This window comes from Xiphophorus hellerii, chromosome 20 (genome assembly GCF_003331165.1).
Source record: "Xiphophorus hellerii strain 12219 chromosome 20, Xiphophorus_hellerii-4.1, whole genome shotgun sequence".
Classification (NCBI taxonomy): domain Eukaryota; kingdom Metazoa; phylum Chordata; class Actinopteri; order Cyprinodontiformes; family Poeciliidae; genus Xiphophorus; species Xiphophorus hellerii.
In genome coordinates, this window is record NC_045691.1 from 11089936 (window position 1) to 11110715 (window position 20780).

Consider the following 20780-nt stretch of genomic DNA (forward strand, 5'->3'; position numbering starts at 1 on the left):
AACAGGCTACTAAACTGCCTGTGTGTGTTTTAAAGGAATCATTTACAGGCAAATTGAGGAAAACACAATAATGCACAGCAGCGAGGAGAATATATACTATTATATATAAGAAGGACTACTCTGTCTCTCTCATGTACTATTTTTTGTTAAAATCTATATAAAAAAATAATAATCAAAGGATTAAGTCAAATTAAGCAACAATAATTTAAGGCACAAGGCACTCAGACATACAGTCTGCACGTTTACATGTCTGAAGTTGCAAGAAGTCTCAAGTTTACAATGAAGTCTGGCCATCATGCAGAGGTGTGCTTCTCAACTGGCTGTAATGTCACACTTCATTAAGATGAAAAACATTTCAGGAAAGACATGCGATAATAGATAACAAAAAGCTGAAGTAGTGACTTGAATCAAAAGAAATAAACATATTAATCACATTTCTACAGCAAGAGCATTAAAAATACAGTAGAGTTCTAAGAAAAAATACAAATGTATTAACCCTTGTAAGTTGCTTGGGTCTGTGGGACCAGTTTTTACTTTTATTATAGCAAAGAAAGTACAAGTACCGATTTTTTCAAACTGAGACTCATTGGCCTTGATTCCGATATTTTCTACGAAGAACATAATTCAGAAAAAAAATCTGATGACCGCCACCGTATGTTACGGAGTGAATGCTTCTTCAATCACCACAGAGGCTTGGATATCTTTTGCTGAACATTTCTGTTCAGGTTTTTTTTATTTTTATTTTTTTACAAAAAACAGCCACAGCTGATAACGGCAACAGCTGTTCGTAACCTAGCAACTGAAATTAACAGAAGGCAAGACAGTGACAAAAGACAGAACCAGATCCTGTTAAGCATTCTTCAAAATAAAAGACTTCTTCTATCCACATTAATAATGCCTTGCACTTAAATATGTTTCACTTCACCCTTTGTAATTATATACCAGTGGTTCCCAAAGATTTTCTGGGTCCCCCTATGGATTACAATTAAAAAGAAAAACAAAAAAGAAAAAATAAATCAACTGGGCACATACATCGTTCAACCAGACATAAACCTATACACATATTTAGTTTTCAAACTCCACTGAAGTTTATTTCACGCTTCAGGTTGCAGGTTGTGGGAACCTGCAACACTTCAGGTTCCCACACTTTGGGGACCACTGTTATATACAATCATGTTAAATTCAGTTAATAATAATCATCATGTAAATTATGCTTAACATGTAATTGGAAATCAGTCACTTATCATGCAAATTATACTTAACATATAAGTGTAAAGAAGTCACAACATCATACAAACCTCCTACACATTTACGTTACACTCAGGATGTTCGGGTACACCAAACCCAGACCTGATAAAACTGTACACCTTCATGGTGTGCTTCTTTCTAGGCCTGTTTGTGTGTGGGGGTGTCCGTTTGTGAGGAGAGACGAATGGGTTCGTATGTGTGTATATATATATATATATACTAAATATAGCAGATCATTATAACCATTTTCACCAATATAGGAGGTCATTTGTAGAAACAGAGAACATTTTCCTGATCTTCATTTCTTTCAATTGTACTGAACTCTACTAGTTAAGTTTGAGGTATAGCATGAACAAAACTTTGGTAAAGGTTAGAATTAGGAATATACTTGTAGGTTAGGGTTATGGAAAATGTCTGGGTTTGGCATAAATGTAGTTACTAAAATGAATGGACGTCTGTGCAAAGCCCTTGGACTAATAGAGGTGCAAGGATGTTTGTGTGAATTTTGTTACTGCACCATAACATTAAAACACTGTTGCAACATGCAGGTGCCAGATGCTTCACAACAGACAAATACCCATTCTTAGCCAACTTGGTGGCCGTATGAATGCAACTTGTGTTCTTTTTGGTTAAAATTTCCAATAAAAGTACAAAAAAGATGAAAAAAAGGTTATCATAAAGCCTTATAGATTAATTTAAAGATAAACATATATGTTTACGTATATTGAATAGAAATTTGGTCCTTTTTAAAATGCAAGTTTTTGTCATACAGCAAACATGAAAGAGTGAAATTTTTCCTAAAATGTTTTCTTTTAAATTTAAAAGGCGGTAAACAGTCATATTTGCTGCTTACATAGATGTAATTGAAGTGAACATGTTTTTGTATTTTAATGTAAAAAGCTTTTTTTGTGTTGAATTTCAACAGTAAAATTCAGCGGGTCCACCAGACCAACAAACAATGGCTGTGCAACCAAAATATGAAAACCTTACAAGGGTTAATGAGTGATGCATCAGTCAATCAACCAGTGACAAAAAATGTCCTTTAATCATCTGAACAAATGCTGCAAAATCTTAACCAGTTTACCAAATGTATGAAAACTAAAAACTTCTACATTCTCTGGTCTGTAAACTCATTGATTAACAGTATGTACTTTAAATTTAGTAAAAGGCGAGGGACAAATACCTTGATACATAAATGGGGGTTATTTTGTAATTTTATTTTAGTACAATTTGAGTTCATCAATAATATGATACAGTTCATGGAGATATTCTGTGAGACAAATAGTACCAAATCATTTCATTTTCTGTCCAACTTCGTCAAGGAACCTTAACCCTAAACTCTCTAAATCCTGTTTGTTTGCATTAAAGTAATTTTAAAAAGAATCAGAAATTAACAAAATCATAATCAGCAAATTAGATAGAAAGACAGAAATCAATATTGGCCATTTAATTCCATGATTGGCGCAGCTCTCTAATAATAAATGCTTTAAGTGAGACAATATGCTAATTAGGTAACAGTTTCCTTACAGTATTTGTGCTGCTGCCTCATTTATTGAAATATATTTCTGTTTTATTTGTCTTTGGGCTTAAATGTTTTTAAATGAAGTTATATTTTCCTATGGTAAAATTAAAGCCCTTTTCAAACTTTTCCCTCAGCACACTTCAGAGATGAAAACAAAAAATATTAACTAAAAAGGACAGCTTCTAATCGCTACTAAATTATTTCATTTGTTACAGTTATTAATGTCTTGTATTTTACATTATACAAGAACAAAGTAAACTAAAATATAAATGTTATCTCTCTCATACACCATATGCACCTAAACAAAACACAAATTTAACTAAATAAATCACCCAATTTCAATAGTTTTCTTTAATGTACAAAATATAAGACCATCTTTATTTCAATTAAACAGATTAATAAGTTGTTTGCCATTAGGAATAATAAATATTTATTACAATGAAACAATCCAAACAAATCCTGTGATGGTAAATGACATTCCTGCTCAAACTGAGTGCTTAACAATATAAAAAGAATGTTACAAAGAAAATCTCTAAAATAATGTTCTTGCTAAGTTTTCTGACATTTAGCAACAGAAATAATTTTGATGAAACTAACTAACCTAAATTAAGAGATGTTTGGTCTGATTTAACTTCAGAAAGTAAAGGACATTTTTGTTTTTTATTAGGTGTATAAAAATCCGGTTTTAACTATAAATAATGTTTTCCAAATTTAAGCTTTTAATCAAATGTTGGATTGCACTTTATTACAAAACTATGCCGTTTGAATGTCAAGCACTTACAAGGATTTTATATAGAAATCAAGCACTTCCCAAACTTTAAAAACAACAGTTGAAATCCAAGCATTTTCTAGAATTTCAAGAACCTGTATGAACTCCGAAAATAAAACCAAAAACTCAATTGGAAGATTTACCCAGGTGGTATCAATTTGCAGAGACTATATTTCTGGAAACAGTTTTTATAGTAAAAAGTGGTTCAATACAAAAAAGAAAAACCTGCAAGAATTAATAAAAAAGAAGTTTGGAAGAAAATTTGTATTTACTAAAAACAGGCAGCTGACACAGGAAGATTTCCCTCCTTGTTTGACTCTAGACCAGCTGGATTTGTTGACGCCTAGAAAGGTGGGAAGATAGTTTGGAGCTGCCTCCTTGAGATCAGGTATGTAAGCTCCCCTCTGAGATAAGCAGGAATGTGGCAGTCAGGGGTGAAATGTGACATTAGGGCAGCAGGTAACCCACAGAGCAGAGCGGGGAGGGGGTGGGAATGCGGAAGCTGAAATACTGGACGGGTTACTGGACCAACCATGAGACGGTGAGTTCAGAAAGAGGATGCAACTGAGAGACAGCGGAAGAATAAAAGAGAACAAATGTGCAGAACACACACTAAAGCTGCTTATCAGGCAGTCAGTCCGGTACCGCTAGCTCTCTGCAGAGATACGAGGCTCAGCTGCTCCCACACAGAAGTGGAGAACCGTGTGGAGCCGGGCCGCTTCACATCCACCGCCTAATCCCCTGCAATCATCCAACTCTGCCTTCCCCGAACAGTCGCCTCCAGAGCTCCCAGCGACATAAATACTCTGGATGTGACAGAACCTGAACGCTACAGTCGCTCCAATCATGACGGAGTTAACATGGCCTCCCAAGCCAAACTCGTGTTTATATGCGGCTCTGTTCTGAGGCGTCGGCACTCCCAGCACAAACACACTGCTCGGTTTTTAGCAGTTCTCCCTATTAATAGGACAAGTGCCAATAATAACCACGTCTAGTAAGTTGAACTGAATAAAAGTGGCTGCCCCCAGTAACAGAGAGGTCTGCGGTGTTATGTATAACCTGCCAGGGTTATTCTGGGGTAGCAGACAGGCCAACTTAAACCATGGAAATACACACAGGACACTCGTCTAGACAGCAAAAATAGCACAATATTTACAACAAAAGATAACAGCTGGTATTTTAGTCATTTTGTTGCTAATTTGAAGGTGAGACAGCTGAAAAGGGAGTATTTCCTAGAAAGCTAAATTTAAATGATACAAACCTATTTTTAAACATTCCGTGTGGTTTTTTTTTTCTGATATTTTCTGTTTTTGCTACTGTATTATAAAAAGTGGATGCAAAAAACTGAAGCTTGAATAATTACAAAAAGAAAACTTAAACAGCCATTTTTAAGTTCTTTATGTTTTTAGTTAACCAGGAATGGACTGCTGTCAAAATATTTCCAAAACAGCCGCATCTTTCAAGTGGATCCACTTTGCATTTTTAAGTTCTGTTTAAATTTTTTACTTCCACATTTGACCAAAACCGCAGAGATCTTTACGTGCTGAAAAGCAGCAGCAGCAGCAGCAAAGCTGATAACGCTCCCAAAATGCATTTAACTTATTAAAGGGGGAGAATCAGGACTAAGGATTACTCAGGTTACGACCAGACCATCAGCTCAAGATGGGATTTTACTACTTTGTACTGCTGCTGTTGGCCAAAACACTACCTTCATGGAAAAATAATTTTTTTCTTAATTTACTTTAAAAGCGTTAAATCTTTTTTAAATAAAAAAAAAACTGTTTTTGCAAAACCAAACTGCATAAGAAAAGGTTAACTAATTTTTAAAATGTCATCTAAAGGAAAATGTTAATAGAAATTTAGGAAAACCATTTTAATTACATTCAAAAATGTACTTTCTTGTAATTCTATTAAACAAAGTTTCTCTCAGAGTGTATGATTCAGCGTGACACAAGCGCAAAACATCTGGAAAACGTTGCCGGATCCGAGCTGCTGCGCGGTCCTCTGTGTGACAAGCAGGCGGACTCACACACAGGCAGGTTCGCGGGCAGGACCGTGTCCGTGAAAAGCTCCTCTTTCCACATCTGCCCCAAACTATTTATATTTTCTGGCTTTTTAAAAGTTTAACAAGGCATCGCTTAAATATTTGCAACATTTCCCTCTGAAAAACAAAAGAACTTTATTTGTTTCACAATACTTCTGTCAACTACAATGAGCTGAATTAGCTTTTTGCATGTATCTTAGTCTAGCTGTTTATTTAACTGGTTAACGTTTACATACTTATTCATTGTGTACCATTTACTTTTTTGAATTACAGACTAAGCTAAAATGGTTTTAAATCCAACAAAGCACAGAATTTCTTATGGAATATATCACACAAAATTAGAGGTTTAATTATTGTCCAAACATATACCATCTCTTTGTAACACCAAAAGTTAAAATGGGTATGAATCTAAACTAAAGTACAATTTGTTCACTTTATTTCTAATCTGTAATGGCTTTAATTTCTTCCTATTTTTTAAACATATTTACTATCAATACCTGATAGTAGAAACATGGATAGTAATTGACAAAAAATAAGAAGTTTATGTCCTTAAAAACTAAAAGGCTTTCAAACTTGGTACGCTTCAAAAACACACATTTCTGCGCAGATCAAAACTAAAACGCACGTCTAAAGAGCGTCAAGTCCAGTCAGAAAATGGTCTTGGCGCTTCCTGTAGGAGTGGGGAGAAAAGACTGAGCACGGCCTGAAGAGGGGAGCGATTCCAGGGGCTTTACGGCCTCTTTGTACATCAACGCCTCAACCTGAGAGGCGACGCAACCAAAGGCTTCACCAGCCGACCCCAATTCTCACACACAAACCGTATCCTGTGAAAGGGCGAGCGGGAGAAAGACGAGGAAAGAAAGGAGAGAGAAGGCTGTGTCTGACATTACAGCGCTGCTCCAAAAATAGCTCCCTGGCGCCCTGGCCTCCAGCTTGGTTGTCATGGTGACAGAACCACAGGCACTAAAAATAGAAACAGCTCCAAATCCTGTGCAGCTGGAGAGAGACAGAGAGAGAGAGAGACAGAAAGAAAGATAAAAAGAAGGAGAAGAAGGAAAAGACCAAGCTACAGGGGAGGAAGACAAGAAGAAAAGAAAGAAAGAAGCAGGGACAGGAGAGAGAGAAAGAGACAGAGGAGGAAATACAGCGAGAAACAACGAGGTACAGAGAGAGAGAACCATGCCTGGAATGGAGTGGGTTAGCGAGAAGAGAAGAGAAAAAGAGCACAAGATGTATGAGGGGGGAAAAAACCCCAAAAAGATTTAATGTACATCTGAAAATTAGAAAAAGAAAGCTAAGAGGAACTGAGAGCAATGAGAAACTAAAAATAACTAGAAATAATATGTGAAACATGAAGAAAATGAAGGACATATGCAAACTTGCAACATTTAAGAAAAAGAGATGAAAAGTAGTAAAGATGGAAAGATTAAAGAAGTTTACAAAATAAAATCAAGATAAAAAACTTGAAATTTGGTAACATACAAGAATAATTAATATATGTTTGAAAACTAACATAAAGTTAGGAAATAACATTAAAAAAAGCTGAAGTGAATTAGTGGAAAGCCAAGAATAACATAAAACAACTGCGGAAGGAATAAGCCGGGACAGCAGCAATGTGGTGAAACTATGGCAGAAAAGTTTCCAAAAGTGTTCGCCTCAAACATCTCCACGTTTAACTCTACTTCTGCTCCACATCTGCTAACACCGTCACATTTCTCAAACACACCTGAGCTTATTACACAGCTACACCGCACCAACGTCAGCTGCAGTCCCATCCCCACTAGTCCGAGACTCAACACGTCCATTTTCTGTCCCACCACATGCAGCTGTGAGGGAGAGAATCAGCGGGGAGGAAGGACAGAGTGAAGAGGAGAAGAGGGACATCGGGGGGAAAACGCCGACAGCGCGTTGCCGCCGCAACACGACTTCAATGAGCAGATAACTAACTCAGCCAAGACGCCCCGCCAGCGTCCAAAACTAGCTAATAATTCCTCCTTTTCTTCAAGCTCCATGTATTATATTTTAAAAAAACTTTAATAAAAAAAATGTTGCAGTTAAACATTTTTTAACTATACTGTTATAACAAGATCAAAAGCAAAATAAAACTATTTTCTGTTAAAGTTTCAGAAAAGTTCATACTACAAATCTCTTTAGTCAAAAGCCTTAAAAAGCTTTTCTTTGTTATTTAAAAATATTTTTTTTCAGTGCACAATAAATGAAATACATAAGCAAGTCAGAATGCTTTAATAGTTTATAGTGTTTGTCCCATGTATTCTAGTGTTTATTTATACATCGACATTAAACTGAATAATTTAAAATGTCATCCTAGTTTGTTTGTTTTTTTTAGTTTATTATATGAAACAAAGATTTTTCAGAATTATTTTATATAATTAAGCAAATTTCAGTTTAGTGTCAAGAAATGAATGATGACACATTTTAGGTTATATCCATATATCTATTCTATATTCATTTTTTATGTTGGATGGTTTTTTTTTTCATTTTGTGGGTTTCTTGTTTTTGATGTATAGCACTTTGAGCTGCTTTTAGTGTCAAGGGTGCTTTATAAATAAAATTAATTGATTTCCTCCTATATAACTGCACATGTGCAGTATGCATTTTTAATGATCAAGTGTCACAAGAGTCATAAAAATCAAATGTATGTACAAATTGGGCCTCTGAGGCTACACTAATTATTGTAAATTTATCTCGTTTTATTTGTCCCCCATATTTAAAGTACAAGCCTATTATGGACCAACATTTTCAGAAGTATTTTCTATAACATATACAACCATATTAAAGTGTTTCTACTTCAACATGTTGACTAAAGTTCTCTAACAAACTTTCACTGTACAGATATATTTGTACTGATACTATAGACATGTGGACTACATTTACTAATTTGGATACTTCTGAAGGCATTGGTTGCTATGGATTATTGTGACAACAATAAATCAAAACAATAAATGGTAATACGATAAATGCCCAAACCTACTCTGAATTTTATCTAATGGGATCAGAGTAAAGTCCACAAAAATTATAGATGAATGTCACTGTTTTGAAAATTTGACATCATCTTATTTTCACCTCTGTGTCGGCCTATCACATAAAATCTCAATAAAGCACATACATACCAAAAAGGGGTCTGAATACTTTTGTAATGTACTATGTTTGTTACTTTAAAAGCCAAATCCAAAGACATGGACAAGATGTCGTTAAAGGTTGCCCCTTTTGTCTTATGCTAATCATTCTCAAAACCCATCAGGTAAACATGGTGACACTCTCCCAGAGAATAAAATGGCTCAATGTTTTGTGCAGCTTTGTCTGCTGCTCCAAATATATCTCCTGTCTGCGGCAGGTCAGCAGCATCCCATGATGTGCTTGCTTTTCAAAAGCTCCTTCAGGACCCCATGTGTTAGCATTTATTTCCTTTGTTTGCTTCTCACTTCAGCCACAAATGTCTTCCCTTTCTTCTCATTTAAAAAAGAACAGCTCAGAATTTGGCTATGAAGCAGTCAGACAGAAATGAACGAGAAAGATTGATGACATCGCACAAAAGAGACGTGCAGTCAGGTTTGACTGGAAACAGAGGCGGCACGTCTGGCACCGTCTCAAGTTAACTAAATCTGCCAACCAGCGAATCATGCTCATGAGGTGAAATGCCATTATGACTTGCTTTTTTATTCCAACAAGCTAAGAAATAGTAATATGTGCTGGGGCTTTTTCAAATCTCATGACGAGGAATACTCTCATTTCTAAAGCCACAATCGCCATTTTCTAAAGGCAATGCTGATGCAAGGGATATTTATCTGACTTATTCATATTTTCTGAAAGCTAAAAAAAAATTTAAAAAGCTTTTTACACAAGAAGACATGGACTTTATTGAATAAAAGCACAGAGACTGTTTTGGTCAGAGATTGACTTGCAATCAGGCCTCGTTTCGGAGTTAAAACAAACCCATGCTTCAGTCTTGTCACGCTCTTTGGACCTTGGATGTGAACTGGGTACATTGACAGCAACTGAGCTCAACACATCCTCGTGAAATCAAGGGCAACACTATCCTTACAACAACACCATTCAAGATGATGCCATATAACATGGTTTGCTAAAGAAAAAATATTCAACAAGATCACACAGGAGGATGACTGAGCAAAAAGGCAGCCAGGGAAGCTTCAGTGACTTCCTCTTCAGCACACAGATGAAAAAGCATCACAACTCATTCAACTTCTCCCTTTTTTTTTCTCCATTTTTTATTATGGCATAAAGTGGGCGATGTCATTCACCTTTTATAAACAAAAAAAGGAGGGTGGGGGGATGACTTTGTCCGGTGCTGATTCAGGATTGACATTTCCATTTAATGCTAACAACCTTCATCAATAATGCTGAAGTTGTCTCCCTCCTAACACACTCGCTCATTCTTTCTCCTTCTGCAGCCTGCCTGGGTTAAAAATAGCTCTTCCCTCTCTTTTTCTCCGCTTCTCCGTTTACATAAGCATACGGAGGGGGGAGGGGAGCACTTCCGGTCTGGCCACCCAGCCCAGCATCTGATCCATAACGAGGAGAGAGGAGAAGAAGAGTAGAGAAGAGGAGGAACGAGGAGAAGAGAGGACATGAGAGGAGAGTCTGATTATTACCTCCTTTTCAGTCCTTTGCTCTTGTCAACTCTGCTCTTGCCCTAAACTTTCTCAGCTATCACATCTCTGAAGGCCAGTAAACAGTAAACCAACAGACACCTGTAGCCAAGCATACAACATGTCAGGAACACACAAAAACATGCATTTTCCCCCCCCAAGTCTAATGCTACGTTCACACAGGCTAATGCGACTCAACCCACTTTTTTTTTCCCCCATGTGTGACTCATATCAGACTTTTTCACCAGGGATGCACCGATCCACAATTTTCCACTTCTGATACCGATGCAAATATCTGAAGTCAACAGATACCGATTCGATACAGACAAACAGCTGCATTGGTTTAAAACATTTCTTTTTGTTAAACAGACAAAAATGTAATGAATGACAAATTTCTGTGATAACTCAGCACCAGTACACACTTAAATATATCAATAGCTTCACAAGCTCGGTCCAACATGTATATCAACAACTTTAATTTGTTAAGTCAGTTCACTTAGAAGTATAACAGCCAATGTAAAATAAATAATAAGGAAACTTTCTAGGTTTATTAATAACAAAGGCTCAAACTAGCAATGCACCTTCCAGCTACTTAAGTAAAATTTCCTAAAGAACTGGATATTAGGGCTGGTGTTAGGGCTCCACAACTTAAGGAAAATATTTAATTTAACTGTAAATTACGTTACTGATAACAATTTATCCACATTTTCCACTCGGGGTTCTTTCTTTCGTAAGGCAACAAGCTAAAATGCATTGATTTGCTAATAAAGTTTGTTCCCCCAGTATTTTGGGTGCTGTGGAAGTCTTCACCTAACCAGGCTTCTTACTCTGTTTTACACAATGTCAACATGACTCTGAGCTTTGGCATCTCAGCCACTAAAGATATACATCTGGTGGGTACACTAAGGGAAATTAGAGCCTGAATGCCTTACACTTTAAATATAACATCCTAGCTAATATTAAACCCGAGCAGACCATTGCATTTGCAATATTGTGATGAGGATTCAACTGCGATTCAACATACCATGCAACTTAAATTTCTGCCAAATGAAAGTGATTACTTTGATATTTAAAATTGGTCATAAAACCGACTGGTGCATCTCAAGTTTTAGTTTAGTCAGGAAATGTCATCTGATCAGTGCAGGTCATCCCTACTGCGTGACAAATTCAGCAATTTCCTTTGTTGAAATAAAAAAAAAAAAAGCCCTGCAATCTTTTAATAATTAGAAAACAACCCAGTGGACACATACTTCCTCTAAGGACCAACTAAACAAGTCTGTAGTCTAAAATAAAAAAAATTGCCAACTAATATCTACAAAATATGAATTAATTATTGAATTGGAAGTCAAGTGAAGCCAAGTTGCATCACTCAGCAGAAAGGCAGTTGTTTATATGTTTTCAATATTACTGAAAGAGATGCTAAACCAACTAAAATAAAGAAATGCAATACATCACTCGCCAAGATAACTGTGTTCTTTAAACGCATGCCATAGTATTGTACAGAATCACACAGACACTAGCAGGAAACAGGAACGTTTTTCAAACTCTTCTCTGCACACATACTACTGCGCTTCATCATTTCAAACTAAAAGTTCAGGTTGTACAACACGCTCGTATGATGCCAGTCTTACTGTCAACAACCTGAAGCCATGCAGCATGAACTCGTCAGCTACATGAAAGAAAAATGTAACTTGTTTGCCAGCAAAGAAGTGTAACGTAGCACACAGCAGTGAGGAAGCTGAAAATGCTTTCGATCAAGGAAGACGTATTCAAAAACTTAAAACCCACAAACTAACTTCATTTATGTCAACTTTAACTTATTTCATTCAGATCTGTTGTTTATAGTCACACAAGTTGCTCAGTCCAGGTTTGTTCACTCCTGTGCCAATATGTACCCACATTTCCTGTTGCTATTTCCCACTCATATACTTATTGTTTATCATTTTATTTTTCTGCATAATTAGGTATTTTGGTATACTAAATAGATACGGAGTCAAAAACGTATCCAATTTCACAGCCAATTAAATTTAATGAAATACAATTTTCAAAACTTTTTATTGATGTCTTTTTATTTATTATAATTCTGATTCCTGTTTGAGGAAATTAACTCTATCGGAATATGACACTTCTCCTTAAAACAAAAACAACACTTTGTGACCTGCTGATATAATTTGCTAGACTCAAATAATACAATTCCTTTATAGCAGATTATGAGCCAATATTGTCAAGGCAGATACGAAACATCCCTCTATCAGGTACAAGTTGCAGAAACATATGACCAAACATATGTCACAGATTTTTGTGAATAGCCAAATTTTGCATAACATTTTTAGCTAAAATGTTCACAAGAAAACTTCATTTAGGAAGCTGAAATACCAAGACGCAATAATATTTCTTGACATACTTGCAAAGCAGCCAATCTAGAAGCGCCATTCATTTTCTTTGGTGCCAATTGGCTGCAAATCTAATGCATACTAAGTTATCTTTGATGTTAGTACTTTTTAAATAGGCAGTGATAAATATTTTTAGAAGGATCTGAAGATGATGTGACCCAGCAAGCCAAGTTACAATGCATGGATAAAACACATTAAATTAGAAACAGCAAGTACCGATCAAATGGATCAGCCACCAATCTTTGTTGTTTTACATTAGCCATCCAAGATGAGTTTAGCAAATGGCTAATCTGTCAATTAACACAAACAGACAAGCAGCATCAGAGCTATTTCCCTGCAATAATATACCACTGACAATGTACAAAGGCAGCATGTAAAAAAACAACAGCAACACAACAAAAATCTAAAGAATTAGGGACAGTTCAAAGGAGGGAAACTATGATCCAGCAACACACTTCTGTCATGGTAGCCTCAATGCTGCATTCAGTGTCACTACAGAGCAAAGTGCTGCTTTTAATGTCATTAAGAAGCCATTTCCATTTAGTGTTGGAAATGAATGGCTAATTATATGCTCATTTAAGAGCTGTTTTGACCTAATTTTACCTCTGTACGATTACAAGAAATGTGTATTAACTTTGTAAATAAAATGACTTCCTGCAGTAAATAAAAAGTAAAAAATATATTCAGGTTACAAGTCATGGAATTACAGTACTCTATGCCAAAAAAATTGCTAAAAAGTCAATTTATTTATTTTCTATTAGAACATTGGTTTAAAAAAAAAAAATCTGTCTTCATGTTGAAAATAAAAACAATTTGAGCATAAGCATAACCAAAAGTTGGTTAAATTTGGGCTGAGCAAAACAGTTGAGCATTTCTAAAATCCACAATAGCTTATTCTGCTGTTGACTTGTTTCGTATCTTTTATTCCAATGGATGACAAAAGGACAAAAACATGACTTATTTGTTGGAGAATCCTGCACAACAAGAAAATCCTGCCACTTCCACCTGAAGCTGGTCACCAGCTTGGTCACACACTACTTTCTGATAGAATCCCATTTCTCAACCTGCATTTGTAGTCAAGTCAGCCAATGTGGCTGTGCTGGTCATTTAAGCACGACGAGCACACCCGGGCTAATCCCATAAATGTTCAATGGGGGTGAGGTCAGGACTGCAGACAGGCCATTCCACCCTCTACATTCCCAAATTCTGGCGGTAATCCCTAATAAAGCATGCTCTGTGGAGGCAAGCATCAACATCTTGGAGGATGAAGGTCTGTCATTAACAATGGAGGTATGGAAGCTCAACCCAATATTTCTCTGCACCTAATTTGCCTTCAGTGACGAAAACTCCCAACCCAAAGAGATGAGGCATCACACCATCACACTGCCTAAAAAAAAGCTGCGTGACATTGGCTGAAAAGATTTTTTCTGGTTGTGATACACATACTGACGTCTGCTTATCAACCCGTAAATCCATTTTCTTTACAAAGAAGCTTTATTGGAACATAGGAACATAATAAAAAACACAAATTCCTTTAATTACCTTATTATGTATAGGTAGTATAGCAACATTTCAATTTACATGCAATCATTCCCTGTAGATTTAGGAAATGGTCCACAAAATGTATCCTTGAAGATGCAGATGTGTCCATTAATAGCAGCAAAGGTTTGCAGGAGGAGGGAGAAAGAAAAAAAAAAAAAAGACTGAAAAAAAGGACTTACTACTGGGCGCAGTCAATGAGCTGATATTCGTTGGATCTTTCCCAGCATGCCCGCACACCTTCATCATGCCAGAGAGTCTTTGTGTGGTCATAAAACTCCTGAAAGCACAAATATGGGTCTGAGACAAAAGACTTTTGACTTGTACGTGTAAAGTATCTGAGTAAATACAGTTCTCAGCAACTAAAACATGAGGTGATAGCCTGAGACAATAACTGTTGAAACCATTAAGAAAATGATTGCAATAAATTTACTGAAATTTTGAAAAGTATCAATAATTACTGGTTTGAAGACATTATTTGTCGTCTTATGTGGAAATAGGACAATTTTGGGCTTAAGTAGGAAAAACTACATTCATCTATGAAGGCAATGGTCAAATGTAACCCAGCTGAGAAAATAATTGCAAGGTTTACAATAAAACGCATTTGCACAGGGCTGCTTTATGTAGTTTATGAGTCCCATGCTTATAACTGTATTTCTCGTCGCTCCTTTATAGGTGAAAGAGTTTATGGACAGATGGCGGGAGGCAAGATACACTCCCTAGCTAACTTTGGATTTTAAAGTCGGCTCGGAGAGGAGCAGCAGATGAGCAGGCTCTGGCAGCGGCAGGAAACAGAGTGGTTCACCGGGTTCATGAAGAAACGGGGAGCTTTGTACTGACAAAAGGCTTGGCTGTCACTACAGAGGCCTATCTCTACAATCTGCTGTTGGTCAGTCAAGCAAAAATAAGCCATTATGAGCCATACAGTTAATCAGTATACTCTGCTAAGCAACAGAAAATGAACACCTCATGATAAAATTTAAATAAAGTTTAAAAAAAATTTGACAAGTTTAAAATGATACCTGTCATTTTTATTTGTTCTAAAGGTTATGGATGTGTGATAAAAAGGGCAATAAGCAGTAGAAACAGTGGGGGAAAAAAAACAACAGAGAGATGATCTGACTTTCTGAAGACCTCAACATACAACTGAAACCAGATATTTACATATATTGCACACAAAAACCTAACCATTTCTTTATTGCTGTCTGATCAGTTCGGAGTGAATTGTGGACCTCCGCATGTCTAGTTCTTCACTATGTTCAATTGCCAGATGCCTGAAGGCGCCATGTTCATTGGCTGAATCAATTATATGGACCTATAAACATAACTGAAATGTCCAGCCATTATATTACGCAGAAAATAGAAAGGCTGTGTCTCTTATAAACAAACAGGTTTTTGAGTAAAATTTGTGCATCAACCCCAGAAGAAAAGCAAAAGATCATGCAGGTTTTCGGCTGGTCGGTGTGTGTCAGTATTATTATCCAGAGCAAAACGAGTCCTGTACCCACACGGACTGAAAGGACACTGAGAGGAAGAACTATTACTCCAAAAGCAACAACAAAAAGTCAGATTAAAGTTTGTAAATGCTTTAAGGGGCAATGGTCTTAAATTATGGACAGACGTCCTACAACTTAACAAAACTACAATTCATGATTTATTTTTAACTGTACTTAAAGCAGTGATGCAAACAGATAGCTTTTTTCTTTCTTCCAGTGAAATAAAAATTACTTTAATGCTTATGAGTATAAAAAAAAGTTAAAGAGAGAGAGAGCATTAATTCAGATTTAATAGTCCCTAAGTGGTAAGAAGGTGTTTGAAATACTCTTAAAGTTTGATGATTTATAAAACACAATGAAGAGATAAGGATACTAACTAGAATAAAACTATTTAAAGACCAGTGAGAGAATAAAATGTTGTATTTAATAACCATCACTAACATTTTTGTATTTTCAGGTTTGTTCATTCTTTCAGAAAGTATGAATATTCACACAGTTACTTGAACAAATTTTGCAAAAACCTTCGATTTATTACAGTAAATTACAATTACATTTTCAATAATACTCTGAAAAACATTTATTATAAGTGGCAGAAGATGAAGCTATATTTTGTTTCAACCAGAAATCAAGTGATCAGTAAGTCCAGACCTTTTTATTGTGCATTATCAAAGAATAAAAATTACCACAAAGATTAGTAACTCAGAAATGTATGAACATTTCTAAATAAAGGCCTTATGATGCAAAAACTTACTTTTTTGAATACCTTGTACTTCTGTGTGATCACACCACAAATCTAGGCTATTTTAACAATGCTACATCCCTCAGAAAGATGTTTCAATGCTTTGAATTTACAGAGTTAGTAAGAATTTACAGAGTTGGTGCAATTTGCTTAAGGAATTAAAGGGACCCAAAATCCTGTTTATATAGCTTAAAGCAATAATATGGTCAAAATGCTTGTTTCCTCACGTACACACGAGCCTTAAAACTCAGTTGCTGTAAAGTAGTAGTAAAATAACACACCTAACCTCTTCTGGATGACCTACATTAGTGATTGTGTCCCATTCTCTAATAAATGACGTTCTAGATGCTGCCATGTCAGTTCCTCTAAACAGCAACAGACATTTTCTCCCGACATGAGTTTCTACAGGATAGCCATATGTCTCTATAAGCATGTATCTGATCCAACCCAGTTTGCTACATTTTGCGCTAATTTCATTTTCTTTGCTTTGACTGACGATGCTCTTTGTAAAATAAAGTGCTATGATAATTCTAATATGTTTAATCTCAGTTTTGATGTGACTTGTTGATAATTTACTGTAGTTCTAAAGGTTCATAAAATTGGCATTTTGCTTTGATTGTAACTTTTGATACCTGATGTTTCAGCTGCTCTCTAGACAACTCTCCCTTAAATCAAAAGGTATCTGGTAGGAGAGCAGGTCACATGACCCAGTCAGAAGGGGAAACCTCAGCAGCCAATACAGTGTCACTTTCATTTTGAACATCACTGTAAAAGGACAAAAACACTTAGTGTGAAGAAAAATCCAGATTCATAATAATAACAAAATAACACGCACGGCCTGTGTAATAGCTTTATGAGTCGTGGGCACAAAGACAGTTCACGATTTTAAATCCTTGCAAATTCTCTTCCCACATCTCACTGTGGGTGCAATGGACATAAGAACCACAAGACTCCAACAACAAAAACAAGTGATCAGAGTCAAGTTTTGTCAGAAACTCTGATACAACCATTTAAAAGTGACATAATTGGCACCTCTGCAATGTAATAGGTAATTGATCATTGTGACATTTCTACTTTTATGCTCTTTAAAAAAAAAAATTATGAACACACCTTCAATTATCTTTTTCAAGAATCTGTGTTTTTTAAACAACCAACTGAAAGTTTACTGACTTCGTTGCTGTACAAAATGTACCATGTCAGAGTTTTGACTGTACACACACATGCAAGACCTGTCTGTGCTGTTTCTCTTCCTGATAATTTCCAGAAGCATTTAAATCTGTGATTGCATTATTTTGTATACAGAGAAGGATCTAGAGCCAAGAAGAAAATGAGTAATTATCAGTCCAAAATATGGATCATCTCCACAAGCTAAATTTATGAAGGCATAGCATGTTTCTTTGGATTTACCAGAGAAACGATATCAAATTCCTGCAGATGAGCACATTAACTATCAAGGTTATTGATTAGCCTGAAAGCTTCCAAGGAAATTTAAAGGATTACAAATATGTGAAAGAGCTACCATGCTTCAGGCTTTCCTCTCTTCCACCCCTGCTGACGGCAGAGCCAACCAGTTTAACTGGTTTCCAGAATGCCCTCTGGCCAAAAGCAAGGGAGAACGGGAAGAGGAGTTTACAGATGAGAAGGAGGTGGAGGAGCTGGGCCTATCAGAGTTTCTGATTCATTCTCTTCCCTCAACGGCCACAAAGTCATTTTGATCATTAACACCACTGACAGCAATCCAACAATGTTAGTAGAGTGATCATCTTTATACCTGCTATGATCATCAATGCTAAAATGATAAAAGAAAAATACTTCTAGTTCTAGTCCTCCTTCCAGCTGGTCCACAGCAAAAGTCTGCTGACCGACTGACAAACGGCAGAGGGGAGAGTCAGGGTGAGACAGGCAAACATAATAAATTTGCCATGACGTAACAGAGGCAATATCAGGAAACTTCCTTTTGCTTACGTACAAACACGCTCACTCTTCACCAGAAGCTCAGTTGTAAATGACAAAAATATACGAGAAAGAAGCCGGTCGCTTAAAGGTGAAGCAGACATGCTTGGAAAAATAATAAAAAATTAAAAATACAAGGAAGACATTAAAATAAACCTCATAAAAAACAGCGATAAAACTATGTGTCAGTTTTACCATTTCCTATTGTCTCTTGTTCCATTTTACCTGTATGAGATATTTGATTTTTTGATACAGTTATCCAGAAGTGAAGATATTTTTTGAGAATGAATGAAAGTTTACGATTACCAGCTAGAAAGTGAACAAATGGCTCAACAGTGGAACCTGAAAGCTGAGGGCTCCTCAGGTGAGTCCCTCAGAGTCCTTGTGTCTCTGTAACCTCCGTCCCTCTGGACATATTTAAGTTTATTAGAGATAATCAGCAGCTCGGATCTCTCAGGTGAGAGGCTCATTCAGCTGAAAGCCTCCCATGTGGAAGCAAAACTGCTAATTACTGAAGCACCACACAAACAAAAGGTGTGAGACGTTTACCTACAGCACAACCAGGCAGAACAGCTGCAGAATTCAGCAGTGAAGACCTGATACTCTAGACTTTGTTTCTACATGTTAATATCTTGCATACACTAAAACTTTGTTTGTGAAAAATAATGTTTCAGTAACATTACAGTTATAAATTGCCACCTGAAAGCACCTTAGAAATAGCCCTACTGCAATTTTGACATTTCATGCCCTGAGTGAGGTCTCGGAAAGCTATTAACTTTTCAGCTGTAAGCATTCAGCCACAGATGTGTTTTTAAAGGTTTTTAAAGATTTTTAAGAGGTACTCGTCCTCATATCATCTATATAGATACCAGTCGTCACAATTATGGACTAGCTCTGCCCTGCTCTTTTTTCCCCATTGTGTATCTCAAGCTGGCAGAACAATTTTAGTCGTCACATGCTAGCGCTTTCAGGTTCTAGCCTCAGTCTCTTCAGCCTCTGATGGCTGCTCCAATATCATAAAAAGTTGTGAGGGTAGAAAAAGCAGAAACAGGTTGATTTAGGTCATTTACAAACATTTCATTGCAGGCATGGCATAATTCAATTGGCTACAAAATGAACATGCTAAATGTGCATTTGGTTATACAGTATGTGGAACAAGCTGTGCCATCAACATGGCAGAACTGCGGTTTAAAATGCAGGTTGGGGAAGCTGAAATAAAAAGACACAATGCTACTTGACAGGGTACTGTTTGGCGTTTGCAAAGCAGGCAATTCATTTTCCCTGTCATTGATTGGCTGTGCCCCAAAGAGCAGAAATAAGAAAAACTTTTAATATTAGCTTCTTCAGTAGCATCAAAATGTTTCCACTGTGCTTGTGAATGAATATTAAACATATATTTGGAATATAAGCTATTAAGGTAGGCAATTATAAGCATTACTAGAAGGTGAACCAAAGTATTTGCAGATTTGAACGATTTTTTTATTCAGATTATCTGACATCAAAATGTGTTTATTTTGAAACATTTATTAAACCTGACAAAAATGCAAAAACAGAATAAATCTGTATCTTTACTTTAGTAAATCTGTGTCAAATGTTTTGCTTAATTTAGCAACAAAACAAAGTCTAACAAATGAGAATAAGTTTCATCAGGTAGCCCTATAAAGACTGCCATTAGACGATATGCTAATTTAGAAAGTTTACCAACTTACTGAAGGAAAATCAAAGTCCTTCTGGTTTACTAGGCTCAGGACGTAATTGACCCGGGACTGGTTTGCAGGACACGCTAACTGGCATGGAGGCGTGAGTGTGTTCATGGCAGGCCACGATGGTCTGGACGGAGAGCAGAAGAAAGACAGTAAATCAGAGCTGCTTTACACTGTGATACAACACACACATTACATATGATCCATGTGAATCTCACACAGAAAAAGTCATTTCTTACCTCTATAGCTTCTTTTATGTTGTTTTTGATATCATGAATTTTCTGTTTTTTCTCTCTGTGCCAAACAAAGAATACATTTGAGCTTTTAGTTATGTTTCTACAAAAGCATCACACACGAAGACCTCAGCATGTTCAGAAGGTTAGCCAGATAATTAAGACAACTGGCTTTTTTATTACATGGTAATAAAACTTCATCACCTTAAAATATGGAAATTTAAGTGCTACACAATATTTTTTTTCTGCAAAACCAGCAGCTTGAAAGGAAAAATTGTCCCAATCTGACTGTAAAATGATGTTTGGCTTCTTTTTATATTACTGCCAGCAGGATTCAGTGTGAATGTGCTGCATAATATAAAGTTCTGCTGGATCTCCTCACCAGCCTGGAGGTAAATTATACCTGACATCAGTGTTATGGCTGCCCCAGACGCACAGACACTTATTCTGCTGAGCAAGAGCAACCCCTGAATTTTGTGTTTGCTGACACAAAATGAGAACAGCAAAACTTGG

General features: G+C 36.4%; 1 protein-coding gene across 1 annotated transcript in view; it reads right to left on the reverse strand.

Annotated features, from left to right (window-relative positions):
- The window catches only part of LOC116711262 (guanine nucleotide-binding protein G(s) subunit alpha-like), a 32563-nt gene that overhangs the window by 6326 nt on the left and 5457 nt on the right, over positions 1–20780 (reverse strand). Inside the window, 4 exon segments of the mRNA XM_032550671.1 lie at positions 14326–14423; positions 20041–20148; positions 20150–20161; positions 20274–20328. Coding sequence (XP_032406562.1) covers positions 14326–14423; positions 20041–20148; positions 20150–20161; positions 20274–20328 — 273 coding nt within the window.